Source organism: Triticum aestivum, chromosome 4A (genome assembly GCF_018294505.1).
Source record: "Triticum aestivum cultivar Chinese Spring chromosome 4A, IWGSC CS RefSeq v2.1, whole genome shotgun sequence".
Lineage (NCBI taxonomy): Eukaryota > Viridiplantae > Streptophyta > Magnoliopsida > Poales > Poaceae > Triticum > Triticum aestivum.
Window position 1 is genome coordinate 84,986,103 of NC_057803.1, and position 17,887 is coordinate 85,003,989.

General features: G+C 46.4%; 2 protein-coding genes and 1 pseudogene across 5 annotated transcripts; 2 read left to right on the top strand and 1 right to left on the bottom strand.

Annotated features, from left to right (window-relative positions):
• The first annotated feature begins 203 nt into the window (after nt 1-203).
• On the top strand, nt 204-3,537 carry LOC123085295 (sacsin-like; annotated as a pseudogene).
• A 3,692-nt stretch (nt 3,538-7,229) lies between these two features.
• On the bottom strand, nt 7,230-11,992 carry LOC123085297 (long chain base biosynthesis protein 1a). Of its 4 annotated transcripts, none has more exons than XM_044506919.1 (13): nt 11,838-11,992; nt 10,635-10,802; nt 10,448-10,542; nt 10,207-10,298; nt 9,477-9,570; nt 9,333-9,405; nt 9,113-9,245; nt 8,759-8,933; nt 8,465-8,605; nt 8,253-8,348; nt 8,013-8,154; nt 7,747-7,874; nt 7,230-7,656 (listed from the first exon to the last, which is right to left on the bottom strand). In XM_044506919.1, exons 2-13 carry the CDS (start codon nt 10,744-10,746, stop codon nt 7,480-7,482), a joined length of 1,458 nt encoding a protein of 485 aa, XP_044362854.1. In that variant the 5' UTR covers nt 10,747-10,802; nt 11,838-11,992; the 3' UTR covers nt 7,230-7,479. The 4 variants fall into 4 exon arrangements, with proteins under 4 accessions (XP_044362854.1, XP_044362855.1, XP_044362853.1 ...); XM_044506920.1 differs by lacking the exon at nt 11,838-11,992 and adding an exon at nt 11,710-11,824; XM_044506918.1 differs by lacking the exon at nt 11,838-11,992 and adding an exon at nt 11,339-11,634.
• Nucleotides 11,993-12,105: 113 nt separating this feature from the next.
• On the top strand, nt 12,106-12,890 carry LOC123085298 (F-box protein At5g07610-like). The gene has a single exon (XM_044506923.1). The coding sequence runs from the start codon at nt 12,106-12,108 to the stop codon at nt 12,595-12,597; it is 492 nt and encodes a 163-aa protein (XP_044362858.1). The 3' UTR covers nt 12,598-12,890.
• The last annotated feature ends 4,997 nt before the right edge of the window (nt 12,891-17,887 follow it).

Below are 17,887 nucleotides of genomic sequence, written 5' to 3' on the forward strand. Positions count from 1 at the left end.
TTTGACTTCACAACGGAGCTCACTCACAAGTTTAGCAGCTGAGCAAATCCGACTTGGACGGCATACTCTATGCATATTTCGACGGTTGAACCATCAAGACTTCAGGAGAGGCGCACCTGAGAACTCGAGACCTAATTTCTTGGTTCTTTGCGGGGAGAAGATCCAATTTGACACCACGCCGCGCATGAAACACGGTACTACTTCCTCTGTTCCGAAATGTAAGTCGTTTAAGGGTTTGACGTGTAAATTTCGTAACGCTACGAGAATTTTTCACTTTCCAGAAATGCCCTCCCACCACCGCTCGCTCTCACCCACTCAAGCTCACTCTCTCGTTCCCCTCTCACCCACCCGGCCACCCCTCTCTCGCTCCCCTCCAGATCCCCGTCGTCGCCGGCCTCTCCTCGCCATCGTCACCGCTAAGCCACCCCGCTTCCTCTCTTTCTCCGCACCATCGAGCCACCCCGTTTCCTCCCACCGCCAGAAATCCACCACCCGTAGGTCAAAAGCTTGATTTTTTAGGCGCCGGCGATGAGCTTCTGGCCGGCGGAGGCGCTGGATCCGCGTGCTTCGACGCCGGCGACGAAGCGACATGGATCCGGGCGGGATGCTGCTGGAGGACTTCGGGCTGTGGGTGGACCTGGTGCGGCGCATCCGCGAGGTGCTGGCCAACTACCCGGAGGGCACCACCGCGCTGCGGGACGCCGGGAGCTCATCCAGAACGCCGACGATGCCGGGGCCTCGTGCGTCCGCCTCTGCCTCGACCGCCGCGCCCATGGGTCCCGCTCGCTGCTCGCCCCCGCGCTTGCGCAGTGTACGCCAGCAACGACGCCGCCTTCACCGACGAAGAGTTCGCCAGCATCCCCCGCATCGGCGGCCGCAAGAAGTCCTCCCAGGCCTGGAAGACCGGCAGCAAGATGGGCGCTAGCTACACTCTCTATCGCTGCTGAGCTCTGCTTCGAGCTGCTGCTCTTTCAATTTGAGCTGCGCTAGCTAAGCTCTTTCAATCTGAACCAGTACGTGTTCATTTTCTACTCGTACGAATGTTGCTGCTGTTTTGTGTTGTCACCTACGAATGCTGCTGCTAATTTGAGTTCTACTGTTAATTTGAGAACAATATGCTTAGCAAGGACCCACTGTTAATTTGGAGTAGCAACTGTACTCCATTGAAGTACTGTTACTGTTAATTTGCAAACTGAATTTGGAGTAGCAGCATACTGAATTTTGTATACTGAATTTGGAGTAGCAATTTGGAGTATGAAGCAGCTGTATGGATTACTGTTAATTTTGCATACTGAATTTGAGTAAAATGGAGTAGCTCTGTCACTGAATTTGGTTGGTAAAGATGCAGTAGCAGTAGGAGTTTTTACTGCACCTAACTAAGGTAGCTGCTGGGGTTAATTAGTTACCGCGCCTAATTAATTATCATGTGTAATCTGAACTGGTGTGTGTACCAAGTGATGATGGTTCTTAAGTTTAGCATGCATCACCAAGTTAATTGGGCGCCTAATTGCCAACTCTTTTGTGTCAGGAACATATATTCATAATGGAATAAAAACAACTTGCCAAGTTCTTTTGTGACTGGAACATATTCAGAATGGAATAAAAACAACTTGCCAAGTTCTTTTGTGACTGGAACATATTCAGAATTTATTTCTTCTCCAGTTCAGTTGCTTAATTTTCTTGGAGTACATTTGCTTAATTTGCTTGGAGTACATTTAACTTGGAGTACTTCAATACTCCAAGATTTGCTTAATTTGTGAACAGGAGTAGTTTTCAGAATGGAATGAAAACTAATGGCAGTACATTTGCTTAATTTGCTTTGAGTACATTTAACTTGGAGTCCTCTCGTACTCCAAGATTTGCTACTCAAACAAATTTTGAGTACTTGCACTTGCACACAACACTACTCAGCAATTTTCAATTAATTTTCTTGGATTACTCCATCTTGCTCTGTTAGGTTATCTTGCATTTTCTGTTAATTACTCCATCTTGGATACTTGGAGCACTGATGATGATTGCTGCTGTTATGTTAGGACTTGCAAGCAGTAGTTTTAGTACTTTAGTGTAGGACTTGCAACAAGAGGAGAGCTACTGTAGTATACTCCTCTTGTGCCCTCCATATTCTTGATCTCTTCTTTTCTCTTCTCTCTTCTACAGTAAATATGAGCCCTACAATAATATGATTTGTGACCTTGAATGTTTTTTTCCATCAGATTGTTTTAAAGAAGGGCTAATGAAAAAAGATGTGTGAGGGTATCAGTCATTCTCATGCCGGCATGCTGCACTTTTCAGCTAGCAGGTTGGTATCTCAACATTTCTCCATTCAAGTCATTTCCCATAGTGTTTTTTCGAAGCACTAACTGCAGATTTGCATACTAAGAATGGCTGGAGTATTTTATTTACATCAAATTATGTCAAACAGTTTAGATTGTTCAGTCATACCATAGTGTTTAAAATTTTGGACATTCTGAAGATTCAAATAAAAATAGACATGTGCACAGTTTACTTGATCATGTCAAGTTACAGGTGAAAGTGACCCTCTTATGGGAATAATGAAGTACAGAAATGAGATCGAGTTCAAAGTAAGGCTGGGGTAAAATTTTCAAAGGCCATGATGTACTCCTTCCTGATATTCATGCTCCTGATATTCCTACTCCTATTCCTACTCAATTTTACCTTAAATGAGAGTAGCAATTATTTCTGCCCGTTAATTCATACTCCTACTGATTTGGAGTACTGATGAAACTAAGTCCAAACCTGTTCTAAATTGACAGTACTTGTTCATCTTTTCTATTGACAGTACCGGTCCAAACCTGTTCTAAATTGACAGTACTTGTTCATCTTTTCTATTGACAGTACCGGTCCAAACCTGTATTGATAGTACATGTTCTACTCAGTGTTCATCTTTCACTGTTCAGTTTCAGTGTTAAATTTCAGTATTACTCCAAGATTGTACTGCATGCAATTATTCAAGACAAATGATTACAACAAGTTTATGATCATCAAATTGTTTACTCAGATGCAGAGCGAGTACTGGGCGAGGAGATGAACCTAGGCGAGCAAAATTGAGAACTCCGGCTGGAGCAGCTCCTGTCCAGCGGCGAGGACTTCAGCGGCAGCAGCACCTGTGCGTGGGGAGGAACAACACCTGGGCGCGTGCAGGCGGCAGCTCGCCTCCAACAGTGGGCGGCAGCAGAGCACCAGCTCGCCACCACCAGGGGCCGGCAGCAGAGCACCAGCTCGCCTCCACCAGCGGGCGGCAGCAGAGCACCACCTGGGCACGCGCGGGCCAGGAGGGGCCCCTGGGCGTGGGAGAGGAGGAGCGCCTGGGCAGGGGTGGAGGTGGAGGGCGGGGGAGGAGGCGGAGGTGGAAGGCAGGGATGGAGGCGGAGGTGGAAGACGCCGAGGAAGAAGACGGGCTGATTCAAAGTTTGAACTGGGGGCATAAAGGTCCATTTGCCCATTTTCACCTGGTCGGAACATATTCCCCAGCGACTTACATTTCGGAACGGAGGGAGTATATTCTAACGTGTACCGACCGAGTGTTTCTATATTCTGTTCTCTTGGGTGGTTGAAGTGCCGAACCATCTGCTCCAACTAGCGCTAAACACACACTCGTTTTTGCGCCAGCCGGAGACAATCGGGTACAGTGAGAACCAAATAATGTAAGAACGTGCTGACACCCCGTCCACTCCGGTGGTCTTATTCGTGGTCACCACGTCGCAGTGGACGTCCCTGTACTCGTTTCCTGTGAGAAAGGACAAGCCCCGGGGTCCGGGTGTCGTCGCCGCCGCAACGAGCCGAAGCCCCGAGGGATGCCGACCATGCACCGCCGCAAGGGGGGCATCGGGAGCCGCCAGACCGAGACCGCGCGCAGCAGCACCGTCCCATATGCCCAATTGCCCATATCTGCATGTAGCCGTAGCATCATCATCCTTTCGAGGAAAAGTCGAACGTTGTTGGCGTGCACGCCTGGAGGAGGCTACGGCCTACGAGCACGACCAGGCGGAGGCGCGCACCGGCCAAAGGCCCTGAGAGGCGGCGCGCACTGTGGGCCGGAGCGAGACCGGTTCCGCATCTCCCAACAGCGGCCGCCCCGCCGCGGCGTGGGCGACAGATGGACGGATGGATGGATGGACGCGGCCGAACTCGTGCCCCATGCGCACAGTGAGTGGCCAGAGGAGGAGCTCCGACGGAAAAAACAACGCCCGCGTCGCTGTCGGGGCAGCGGCATCGGCGGACGCGTGCGTGCCCGGGAGGAGACTTGCTTGCTTGACCCGGCCTAGCAGCACCAGCAGTCCCCATGTGCGTTCCCATTCACCAAGCAGGGACGGAAAGCCATGCCCGTCCTGTCCGTTTCGTTGCGCCAGATTCTTCCCTGGAAAACACAGCTTCTGTGTTTGGGCCGTCCTCTATAATTGTTTTCAGAGGCCCCTACTATATCTAACCTGCGAGAATCAGATTCTCTCAAAACTAGGAGTACGACCGTTGTGGTTTTTCCTCTTATGTTTGTCCTATGTATTTGCATGTGCACTGAAATTGGTCTTCAGTTTCACACGCACAAATCGAGGTTGTCACCGTTCAGCATCACCGCTCCGTCGGTCGGTGGCAGGGAGAGGAAAACCAGCGCCTCTGCTTCAGTTAGTAGTTTAGATTAGGGTTTTAAGTCCTCGTAGGATCGGCGCTCGGCCGGACGTACGATGGTGCTTCTTCTTTGAGTTTGTCTTTCAGGCATCGATCCTCCTCGAATTCGTTTGTCTGGACGTAGACGGTGCTCCGGCATTGATTCATTTCGTCTTCTTTTGGTGACGAGGTTAGGATTTCTCATCATGTGGCAAGATTTTGTGCGAGGTGCTTCAGAACTATGCAACGGTTCAACGGCGACAACTGCGGCTCCAGGACGTTGGTCCTTAGGGGCACGTGCACGAAGACTTCTCAACGTCATCCACAAGGTCAGGCCGGCTCTCCTAGGGGAGCCGCAACAAGGGTGCATCGGCGGCTCATTCTGACGGCAATAGTGGTCGTTTGGTAGTTTCAAAATCTTGATGTAATTTTTTATTATATTTGAGATGATTTGTACTTACAGTGAACTTTTATAATAGATGTGACGTTTTACGCCAAAAAAAACAAACAACACACACTTCGCACAACATCTCAACTCATATTATTTTTAAGTTTCAATTTAAATTTAAAAATAGCGTATCCCGCAAATGCATCAACAAAACATGAACCATCATAGCAAAGTTCAATCAAAAGAAAATCATCATGCACACATTGAACCAACATAAAAAAGATCACATGACATCGACATCACCACTCGGTCCATCATTGTGCATCACACACTCCATGCAATCCTAGATGTCAGGATCTCCGGTCACCCAATCTTTCAAAATATACTCCATCAATGGCATTTGGGTCCATCATCATGAGCAGGTTATCCTTAGCCACAATCTCTTGCTTCAATTGGTTCTTCTCGAATTGAAGCCTACGCTTCTCCATCTTGGTCTTGCGCCTCTTACGTATTGTTGTTCACCTCTTGCCGTCCTAACTTCTCTTGTTGCTTCCTCTCCCCCAAGTCTATCTTATTGAATTGCTTGAGCTACCATCTCTTTCTTTGCATTGATCGACTTATCAATCTTGTCTTTCACGGCCGCCACCTCTCCTTGTCGCATGAGCATCTCATTCGATCTCTTCCTCCAGTCAGGCTGCCCCTTACTTGATCCACCCCTATGCCTCCTCTCATCTGCATCACCATAATGTTCACACTCCAGAAGAATGAGGTAGTTGACCTCGATTTCTTCGGAGGACCATTCTCGTTCCTCATCATCCACTTCTCAATGTTCTTGAGCTTTGTCTAACAATGTTGGGGGACAAATGGTTTTCCCTTTCACTTGGCCATTTGCTTTTACCTCTCTTGGGATATCCACTCCTCCAATGTACAAATCCAAGATGATTTTGTTCTCGAAGGTAAATGCAAATATGTGGAAAATATGTTGTTGACATAGATGAGAAGTGCTCACATAGTTATAAATGGTGGCACAAGTAGGAAGCACGTTCCTCACTTGCTCCAAACAACCCGCACATCGATTGCAATCTCAAGGATCATACCCCCAATGACTTGTAAGGGATCCTTGTGAACGGTTAGACGGATGCGGAACTTGATCATGGTACCATTTATTGATGCGCCTCCAATAATTTACATTGTGTTTGATCATTTCCAGTGACCGCATCAAGTGACACATGCTCCCATGCCAACGCCAAAGGTATGTCTTCTCCATTGGTGTAGTTTGTTTGTCTGCATGCTCTCTTCGATGCTTATGAGGCATAGAATTCGTTCAATTTTGTTTCTTTCATCACTTCATCTATTTTCCCAAAATGCTCAACCAACATCTCTAGAGAGAAGTCTTGATGAGTTTCTCTCGACTAGTCATTCATTCAAAATGAATCATGCTGAAGAAGGATGGCGTAGGGATCGACGATCCTACCAAACGGATAATCCATCACTAAATAAAAAGAGTGCACAATTGCCACTTTGTTCGAATGCAACCAGTCACATTTCTACCATTGAACCTAAAAATCAAAGTACAAAGGGAAACCATTTTTTATCAACTTGACATTTCGCTGAACACGTGCTTGGTCTCGGCGTTCATCATCATCTGTTAGACAGTTGGGTTAGAGGGATGTATGGAGGAGGGGTAGACACGACGGATGGGGTTGGGGCGTTCACCTTCTTGTTTCGGTTCATCGTGCCCTTTGCCTAGAGTGCCCGACCGGCGCTACCTTACAATGGCGGTGGGGGAGGGGGCTCATAGGATGGAGTCGGTGTTGGGGTGTCCCGAGCGACGGGGCCGATGTCCCGAGCGTCAGAGTCATCGGTTGAGGCAGTGCGACAATTGCAGTGACGTAGCGGGCAAGAAGAAAGAGTGGGAGAGGAAATATCGCTAGCGCCAAAACTCTTCAGGATAGAGTGCGCTGCAGGCTAACGGCAACGATTTGAAGTTCCCTTCAAATAATTTAGGGAGTTCGCTTTAGAGAATCCGCTAGTGCAATTTTACAGTAGTTCTTTATAATAGCAGTTTATTTTTATCTTCTTGGGAATCTGCTAAAGTTGCGCCCTTATCTGGTGATGAATGTCACGGTTTTCGGAGAAAAATGATGGTTGTCTGTATGTGTATTCAGGTACCCAGGAAAGATGCAGAGAGTGCATGCTACAACAGGCATGCCGAGGATACTGAAGACATATATGCCTAGTTTACAACATGGAAATTAGTCAAATGTACAGCACAACTCATCATCTCTAACCACAGCGTTTACAAAATTTTCACTAGCAGGTATGGGCGACAACAACATATGGAACTCATGAAATCCAGAAATGTACATAACTGTTATGTACATTTACCAAACACGTAATCAGCCTTTAGAGTACACACGGCGTCAAAAACCACCAAGCCCTTGTCATATTTGGAAGGGAAACCAGGGTCAAACGTGATCTGAAAGAACCGACGCAGAAATCCTCTTCAAGGATGAACACACTTTGGAGATGTCAGATTCAGTGTGACCAGCTGAAACGAACAGCCGGATTCCGACGGGGAGCTTGCATCTGTCCAGAGTTGACCTCTTCGACGCCACAATGAAAACGGAATCTTCCTTCAAAACCTGTTGGAGGAAAGGCGTGTGAATGTGTGGGCTTATGGAAGTTGATGTAAACTGCACCTGGAAGTCTAATCTGAGTCCGTCTGGACTTACCTGCTCGGCAATGGTTTCAAGAAGATCTAGGTCAGTGGCCAGAGAACCAGTCGATTTCTTCAGCTTAAGGAAGACGATCGGTGACAGGGCATGGCTAGAAATCTCAAGTCCTGGTGCATCTGACAGTCCTGTGATGAAATACATAAAAGGAATCAAGGTGGTGACCAGAAGCAGCTAGCTAACAAACATGTTGTGGCATGCCTTACTGTTCACACATATATCTAATTCCACAACTAGCAGTTAAATGCCAAGAGAAACATCTTTACCTGCATGCAGAAGCGCAACATTGCTCCTTAGGTTAGCGAGAACTGAAGGATTCTCCTCCAGGTAGTTTACAGCAGAAACTGCGGCACTGGCAAGATAGGGTGGCAGAGAGGCAGAGAAAACATAGCCAGCGCTGCTTAGACGCTGCAAAAATGGAACTCCTTGGTCATTCAAAGCTCAAAATATTTAACACAGTTCTGTTTATATCAATCGATGTTCCACTAATCTGAAATTGCATCTACCTGATGATCAACAACTCTAGCACTTCCTGTACAGAACCCACCATCAGTAGCTAATGCATTTCCCATTCCAGCAGTGATGATATCAATTTTGTCAATCTGCACAATGCAAGGAAAATCTCAGAAATAGAAAGAACATGGCAAGAAGTATACAGCTCTTCAGTGCTGCAGCAAAGTTTTTTCTTTAACACTTGGAATAAACACCAAGCACTCACCGGTACACCATAATGTTCGGCAAGGCCCCGCCCAGACTTGCCGAGCACACCAAACGAATGAGACTCCTCCAGAATAACACGGAACAGATACTTCTCCTTCAATTTGACTATCTCATCCAAGGGGGCGATTTGACCAGAATTCTGCAGTCACCACGAGAGGGGGTTTCATCCGAAGGTTATATCTAAAATATTTCATGCGTTTACAATCAAGATAAATATTTAATGTTGAAAACCTCCACAATAAGAAAAAACCTACACTTATCTAACAGAAAACAACCACAAAAGGCAGCACACCTGGTAGATAGATTCCACAACAATGTAGCGTCTAATCTTCTCGGTCCGTTTGTTTCCACGAGTAAGTTTTTCCAAAGTGCTAGCGAGTGAAGCCATATCATTATGCTTGAAATAAACAACGGTACTTCTCGATAGATAGAGACCATTTTGCACTGCCCAGTGAACACCCTCATCACTGCAATGCACATAGAAAACTTGCTTCAGTTTAACTTGAAAAAAGGATATTCAGTGCAAAGTATTAGTGACGTATAAGGTGTAAAACTGAAAAAGCAAGAACAATGGTGCCTGAAGGTACTATGCTATTTTCATATATATAAATATATTCTCAAAACAGGAAAGTGAAGGTTGACTCACGCCACTATGATATCTCCTTTCTTACAAAATGCAGGTATAACACTGAATATGGTCGATATCCCATATGAATACAGAATGGAGTCCGGTGTTCCCAGGAAATTGGCTATTTTTGCTTCACAGTCAAGGTGGACATCTGCAAGTGTTCGACATAAGAAAGTCAACTCCTTCATATTTGCAATAGAGGTAATTGGCTATGAACATGAACAAAGAATATACAAACCAATTGTTCCATAGAAGCCACGTGGACCACAGGATCCAACACCATATTTCTCCAATGAACCAACACAAGAATCCTACAATTCACTCATATCGATCAGAAATTCCAGACTAGTATATAGCTGACAAACATTGAGTTTTCTCTTACAATAATTTTCTCGTTGCCAATTAAACCAAGGTAGTTCGCTGATGCAAAGTTTACAACTTCTTTCCCCTCAATGGTCGTGTGTGGTCCAGCAGCACTGTATCAAAAAAATACAGATAGCAGTGTTACTTATGGCCCTCGGAAGTCAGGACTGATTACATATCCCCCACAAATAAAGGACAGAATATAGATGCCCAGCAACTACACACATCCTGTAATTGTGACTTGCTCGTGTTGTAAATATTTACATTTCATATTCCATGGATCAAAGCAAATGGATCTAGAATAGATTGACAACCACATACAAAAAATCTCTAGAATGGTAGCTGCCAATGGTTTTCTAAAAAAAATATCTGCCAATGGTGAGCTTAAATCAAACAAAATGATATCATTTGCAGATACTACTGTGAGAGGTTCTCTTCCACTGTTTTTATTTCATTTGTTCTGCCAATGGTGAGCTTAAATCAAACAAAATGATATCATTTGCAAACACTACTGTGAGAGGTTCTCTTCCACTGTTTTTATTTCTTTTGTAAATACTTAAACAGTAACCAATATTCTATAGTAGGAAGTACTTCAGGCAGAGCAATGCTAACGCCAGGGAGTTTACAGTTATTCATCAAATTTATAGGAGTGCACACTGGTTACGCTTCCTTGTAATCGCAAAGACATAAACAGAAAATACATTAAAAAGAATACCACTCCAATTAACAAATCAATAAGCCACACAGACCTTTCCAAGATTGGTGGGTCAATGTGGGACTCCTCCTTGATTGGGGGACATAAAGGTTCTGGTTCCCATTCATCACATAGCTCATCAACCTCCTGCGGAGATTAAAATGCAAACTGTTACCCAAATATTTCATGAAGGGACAACAAAAACCAATAGTTATTACTCCCTCCGTTCCAAAATAGATGACTCAACTTTGTACTAACTTGAACAAACTGCGAACAAAGTACAAAAACCACTCAACCTTTTCGCTAAGTGGCTTCTTTGGAGGTTTGTAGCTCTTCCTGGAAAGCTGAAACACTATGACGGCAATAAGAAGTCCTTCCACAACCAAGTGACCTGAATCAATGACACCGCCTCAAAATGTCAAAAACTATACCAGCACCATCATGAAATCACACATTATTTGTTGATGGGTAGAAGAGGATTACCATCGATATGAACCCCGAAGACGACAGCACGGGCAAGAGGAGCGTTGAATGCAGCTGAGACACGAGCAAGCGCTGCCGTGGTGGCATTCACAATCGGCAATGCCATGTCCATGTCCCAGCTCTATGGCAAAGCCTTTTCCAACAAAGGGTAACCTCAGCCTTTCAAATCTGCCAAACAAACAACGCTCCTTTCCTCAATCAACCAGATCGGTCAAAGAAAAGCAGAATCTAGTACGGGAACACACACAAAACTGATCCCAAAGATCGAACAGACACATAAGGCGTCATGTTTAACCCGGGTTATTTTTACAACAGGTACAGTAAGAAGTCACGCGCTTGGATCCAATCTGAGGGCGAACTCGTCCCAATAAAGCTCTTAACTTTCCCACTTTCTGCACGCTCCTAGTAAAATCCAAATCTCACCCGCATCGAGGGACATGGGCAGCGAGATAAGGTTCAATGAAGGCCTTGCCTATGCGGCCCCAAACAAACCCGGATGGCCGCTGCCGGCGGCGGAGATCTCAGAGGAGAGGATGCCGCGTTTCGTTTCGTTTGGTTGGGAGGAAATTGGACTAATGAACACCAATCTTCAAAAGAAAACCCATCTTACCTCCGGCAAAGAGCCATTGTCGTCCTCGCGAATCCCCAGAACTCGAAATTCTAAATTCCAATGGAAGAGAAGAGGGAACATGAGCTCTCCTCACCTGGGACACCCTAACCCGATGCGCCGGACGGCGGTGCTCGTGCTGATTACCAGGTGCCAGCACCAGCGCAGGATCGCAGCCCCGCAATGGATGGCAGCACGGGGTTAACAGAGCAGAGGGGGGCGAGGGATTCGGAGAAAGTCAGTGCTGGAGAGAGACGACGACGATGAGGAATAGAATACGGAGGGAGGAGGAGATGGGTTGGGTTTTGTTTGAGTGGGCTTGTGTTCGGGCGGCGGTCGGTCGGTCATCTTTGGCTGGCTGGGCTGTGTCTATACTTTTCGGCCGGCCAGCGCGTTAATAATGAGGAAGATTCAAGGCTCTCGGTTATCCGCGTGCTATATGTTTCGCTGGGCTCCCGTCGACCTCACCTCTGCATCCGCGGCCGGCCCTCTGCCTCGCCTCCCCCGAGATGCAGATCGAAAGAAACGAAAAAAGAAGCAGCGCCGGCGGCGGCGGTGGCGGTGGCGGCGGCAAAGTGAGAAGATGACGGAAGTACCTGTCGGTGGCTGGACTGGGGGAAGCCAGGTCGTTGGCGTCGGGCGGGTCGGTGACGCCTCCGGATCCGCTCTGGCCGTCTGGGACTCTGGGTAGGTGGGCAGCTCTTTCGGGGGGATCTGGTTTTCGGGGGGCAGAAACAAACGGACATATGAGCGGGTCAAGTCGTGGCCATCCGAAACGCGGAAGGAGGGAGGGAAGGTTCCGTTCCCCTTCTCCCTCGCTCGAACTCGACGGCGCCACCGCCACCGCCGTCCCCTTCCGGCACCATGTCCATGCCCAAGGGGGACATGGGCATGGCGGCCGCGAGGCTCACGGACGACCTCCTCGTGGAGATCCTCGCGCGCGTGCCCGCCAAATCGCTCGCCCGCTTCAAGTGCGTCTCCAGGCACTGGCTGAGCCTCACCTTCCACCGCAGCCACCGCAGGAGGCTCCCCCAGACGCTGTCCGGCTTCTTCTACAGCAGCACCGGCGGGGAGTGCTTCCTGGAGTCACCTGTCCAGTTCACCAGCGTCGGGGGCAGCCGCCGCCCTCTGGTCCGCACCTCTTTGGCGTTCCTCCCCAGCCACCGGCGCGTCGACCTCCAGGACTGCTGCAACGGCCTCCTCCTCTGCCGCTGGTACCACGTCTCTGCCCGTGGCGACGAGTCCCGTTACGTCGTGTGCAACCCCGCCACGGAGAAGTGGGTCGTCTTGCCGGACTCCGGCCAGGCGGGCGAGGTGGGCGCCGCTCGTATGGGCTTCGACCAGGCCGTATTCTAGATGGCGGTCATATTCAGCAGTCACAGGGTCGCCTGCATTATGCCAATTTTCATCAAGATGAAGATGGCCGTGTGGTTCGACTAGCAGTTCATGTTCTCGAGGACTATGACAGCAAAGAATGGATATTGAAGCATAGCGTTGAAACTTCATATTTATCCGGAGGAACGCATGTTCTTGGCCTTAATGTGGACTTCCATTTGATTGCGGTTCATCCGGAATGTAACTTGATATTTTTCACTGTGGGGCGGGATACCACCTTCATGTGCTATAATATGGGAGTAAATTGCAGAAAACCATCAGTTTGAGGGCTAGGTTAGCAGAAATCACTACATTACAGTTTCTTGGCAAAAAACACCAACTCTCTCGTAAACAATTTTGCAAATACCACTGATCGGACACCGATAAGTGGATTTATGACAGGTGGGGCCCGGTTTTTGCCGACGTGGCGCTGTCAGCTGGTCCGACAGCCGTTAGACGCCGTTAGACGGCGCCGTTCATTCTGTTTCCTCTTATCCCCCGTTTCCCCCGTCTTCTTCCCCCGTTTCCCCCTTCTTCTCCCCTGTTCCCGGTCGTGCAGCGCACCGTCCTCGCCCCCCGTCGCAGCCATGAGTCCGGCGAAGTCGAGCGATGCTGGCAGCGGCGCCCAGCCGTCCACTGGCGAGATGTGCGGGAGCTCGAACCCTATGAAGGCGACGGCAGAAGAAGAGGAGGAGGAGGACTCGTAGTACTCGGTGGAATTCAGGGCGGCCAGATCTTTCGTCGCGGCGGTGAAGGCAAATCCAGTTGGAAGCCAGCACATTGCTTCAGCTTTCGGCGACGTCTAGTGAGATCCCAGTCCCATTCCCCTCCCCAATCACATTCTCCTTCTGTTGCTAGGGTTAGGGTTAATGTAGTTCTAGGGTTTGTGTGTGTTATAGTTCTGTAATTAGAATGATATAGTTCTTTAATTAGATGCTTACAACTAGGGTTTCTGCAAATAAAAGGATATGAATTGTTGCACTCAAATGATGTTCCGCTCTGGTCTGCACTAGCTTGCTTCAGTTTCCCTTAAGTACTTATAGTGCACTATTGTATTATTATTTGCAGTCTTGAAGATGAGGTTTGGGAATTGAGGATGCATTTTCATGATAGAGATAATATTGAAAGGAGTATGATGATGTCAGACATCATATATTACAATTTGGTAGCACTGATGGAGACGGAAGGGTATGGTTTTAGAGATTATATGTATTATGTGAGGGACCCTGGGCTAGGGATTGAAGGAATGGAAGAAATAGATGATGATGATAAGTTAGAGGAAATTTTAGACCACGTAGCAGAGCAGAATAACAAGATATTGAATGTGACAATAGTTAGGGCCAGTGCAGAGAAAGTTCCCAATATAAATACCAGTGTTAATGTCATTGAGATGCAGACCCCAATAGAACAAATTGGAGAGCCCAAACTGTATCAGATTGATGATGAAGGAGTGTTGTTCAATGCTGAAAATGTGCATGTAGAAGCTGAGAGTTGTGATGCGGGAGGAGAACAAGAGCCAATGCCCTTGCAGTTTGACACACAGCAGAGCAGAATAAATGTGAGCCTGGAATCTGCTTTAGGTGATGCAGTAGTGGAAGAATACCATGTGACTGACAATTCAGAGGAGCAACTGTTAATAGAGCAAGAAATGGAGGAGAAAAGGAGAAATGAAATTGAAATGTTTAGGAACAACAAGAAGGAAAGAGTGAATGAGACTTGTTTGAACAAGAAGGAAAGAGTGAAGGAGACTTGTTTGAACAGGAAAGCAGCAGTGATGGACAATGAAGAGGATAGTGATGATGATGATCTAGTAAAATATGGTGATATCTTAGCTAGGCTTGAGGAGATGAGAAGACAGAGGAATGACCCAGAACTTCATTTTGAAGGGGACACGGATGTTGAGGAAATGTGTGACTCAGAGGTGGATGATGAGCTGTATGTGCCACAAGGTGAAGAAGAGGATGTAGAGGAGGAAGAGGAGGAGGAATTGGAGGAAGAGGAACAAGAGGATGAGCTAGGGCAAGGTGTACCAAACAAGAGAAGGGCCAAGAGACAAAGAAAAGGCCCAACAAGCAATTCACATGGGAGTATAGAACACATGTTTGAGGAGGACTGGATTTCATCATTTGATGAGGACAAGAAACCACAAGACCTTGGTGTGGAAGATGATGATGGTGTTGAGGCATTGGCATATGTGTTGCCCAATGGTAGAAAAAGCAGAGCAAAGAAGATGAAGAAGAGGTTATGGTTTGATGAGCACAGAGCTCATCCAGAGGAGCAATTTGTGAAGCATATTTGCTTCTTAAATGTGTACCAGTTTAGAACTGCACTTCAAACCCTGCACATTGCTCAAAACAGGAACTTTGTCTACCACAGAAACTGCGGTGATAGGGTGATAGCACAGTGCATAGATGAGCAATGTCCCTTCTATATAGCAGCTTCTCAGATTGCAAATGAGAAGTCATTTACAATTAGGAAGGTGTATTTAGTGCACACATGCCCTTCTATGTCAGAGAACACTAAAGTCACTGCTAAGTGGGTTTCAAAATTTTGTGAGGAGGCTATCAGAAATGACCCATGCACAACAATCACAAGTATTATTAATACTGCAAAGAGCAAGTATGGTGTGGACATATCAACACACATGGCATACAGGGCAAAGAGGGCAGCAAAGGCTGTTGTGTTAGGAGACCAGAAAGCCCAGTACACCAGGATTAGGGATTATTTACAGGCTGTGTTGGATACAAATCCAGGTTCAAGATGCATTGTGACAATAAGATATCTGAAGGAGCATCCAAGCACTAACCCTAGGTTTCATGCACTGTTCATATGCTTGAATGGATGCAAAGAAGGGTTTCTCAATGGCTGCAGACCATTCATAGGTAAGTCAATAATATTTGTGCTAAGTGCTACTAATGTTTGATTTCATGTGCTAATCAATTGTGATTTCATTTATTTGTTGTAGGTCTGGATGGTTGTTTCATCAAGCTCACTACTGGTCAACAAATTCTAGCTGCAACTGGAAGAGATGGGAACAATAATATTTTCCCCATTGCCTTTGGAATTGTTGATAAGGAGGACACTAACTCCTGGACCTGTTTTTTATACCAGTTGAGACAAGCATTAGGTGGAGAATCTGGGAAGTTTGGGAACTACACAATAATTTCAGATAGGCAGAAGGTAATCAGTTGTAATTACTTTCTTTATTTACTTTCTTTATTTACTCTCTTGTATTTACTTTCTTGTATTTACTTATTGTACACACAGGGCCTTTTAAAAGCCATTACCAAAGTGTTTCTCAATTGTCCCCAAAGGTTTTGTCTTAGACATATCTACCAGAACTTTCAAAATGATGGGTTTAGAGGGCCTGAATTAAAGCAATACATGAATGCAGCTAGTTATTCATATACTGAACATGGTTTTAAAACTGCAATGGCTGCATTAAAGAATGAGAGTGAGGCTGCTTGGGAATGGCTAAGCAAAATACCTAAACACACTTGGGCCAGACATGCAACAGATATGAACTGCAAAACAGACTTAGTTGTTAATAATCTAAGTGAGGTTTTCAACAAGTGGGTTCTAGATGTCAGGGCTAAACCAATTAGAACCATGGTGGATGGAATTAGGACAAAGTTAATGGTCAAGTTCAATGCAAATAGAGCAAAGATTGAGACTGTAAGATGGGAAATTTATCCAACATATGCTGAGAAATTAGAGGAAGCAAAGAAGTTTGCAAGGAACTGTCATGCTTTGATGGCTGGGCCCAATCTTTACCAAGTCACTAGTGGGGAGAGAACTTATGTTGTGAACCTACAACATAGGACTTGTGGGTGCAAGAAGTGGGATATGACAGAAGTTCCTTGCAATCATGTTATTTCTGCCATACACAAGGCTAAGCTTCAGCCAGAGGACTTTGTTCATGATTTCTTCAAAAAAAAGATGTACCTGGCAGCTTACAGTCCCATTATATATCCTGTACCTGAACCTGATATGTGGCCAAGGACAGACAGTATGGACAATGAGGCTCCAGTTTTCAAAGAACACAAGGGAAGGGCACAGACTAAGAGGAGAAAGGGCCAATATGAGAAGCCAGCTCCCAAAAACACCTCAAAAATGGCCTCAATTACCTACTCTAATTGCAAAAAGGTTGGCCATAGATACACCAACTGTAATGTTGCTTTGAATCCATCACTGGCAATGAGAAAGAATAGGCATGAGGTAACCAATGTCCTAATATTGACTATTTGTTGCTGGTTTGAATCCATCTTCCTGTTCTTACACTATTTGATCTTTTTGTAGCCAAGCAGCAGCTCCTATGAACTTGATGCAGCCACACCAGCAAGGAGGGCCTCTTCTGCTGCTGGTGCTGCTGCTACTGCACCATCACCAGCAAGGAGGGCCTCTTCTTCTGCTGGTGCTGCTGCTACTGCACCATCACCAGCACAGAGGGCATCTTCTTCTTGTGCTACAGCACCTGGACCAGTAAAGAAGAGGGCCTCTTCTGCTTCTGGAACAACAACTGGACCACCAAAGAAGAGGGCATCTTCTGCTTCTGCAACAGCACCTGGACCACCAAAGAAGAGGGCCACTTCTGCTGCACCACCACAGAGGACAGCTGCTTGTAGTTCATCATCTGCTGCAAAGGGTAAAACAGCAGTAACTAGATCTTCAGCTGCTGCAAAGGGAGCAAGCACATCTTTCTTGCCTCCAAGGCCAACTGGTGTTTCCCAAAGAATCAGGAAGCCCACCCAGAAAATTAGAGATTACTTGACTGCTTCAGGTGCTCCATGGGAATGATGCATTTTAGGTGTGTGAAAACTCTTGTGATGATGGTCAGTTTGGTTGTGTGTCAAAATACTGTCAATTTGGTTGTGCCAAACTGCTGTTGAGATGTTTGGTTGTGTCAAAATACTGTCAATTTGATCAGTTTGGTTGTGATGATGGTCATGTAGTTGAGATGTTTAAGTTAAGTTGTGATACTATAATGCTTCAGGTATCTTTTCTGGTATTTTGTGATGATGAGTTTATCATACATTTTGTGATGATGAGGCTAGATGTCGACAAAGCCATCAAAGATGCCAAAAAACCATCGAAGATGCCTAAAAACCCTAGTGAAGGCTAGATGTCGACAAAACCATCGAAGATGCCTAAAAACCCTAGTGAAGGCTAGATGTCGACAAAACCATCGAAGATGCCAAAATACCCTAGGTGATGGCTAGATGTCGACAAAACCATCGAAGATGCCTAAAAACCCTAGTGAAGGCTAGATGTC

What these genes read in the sequence shown, in the direction of transcription:
- LOC123085297 (XM_044506919.1), bottom strand. Translation starts at nt 10,746, where the DNA reads ATGGACATGGCATTGCCGATTGTGAATGCCACCACGGCAGCGCTTGCT. An exon ending in AGAAGCCACTTAGCGAAAAG is followed by an intron (nt 10,299 to 10,447) that starts GTTGAGTGGTTT and finishes TAATCTCCGCAG; the next exon opens with GAGGTTGATGAGCTATGTGA. An exon ending in TTGAAACCATTGCCGAGCAG is followed by an intron (nt 7,657 to 7,746) that starts GTAAGTCCAGAC and finishes TTCCTCCAACAG; the next exon opens with GTTTTGAAGGAAGATTCCGT.
- LOC123085298 (XM_044506923.1), top strand. Translation starts at nt 12,106, where the DNA reads ATGTCCATGCCCAAGGGGGACATGGGCATGGCGGCCGCGAGGCTCACG.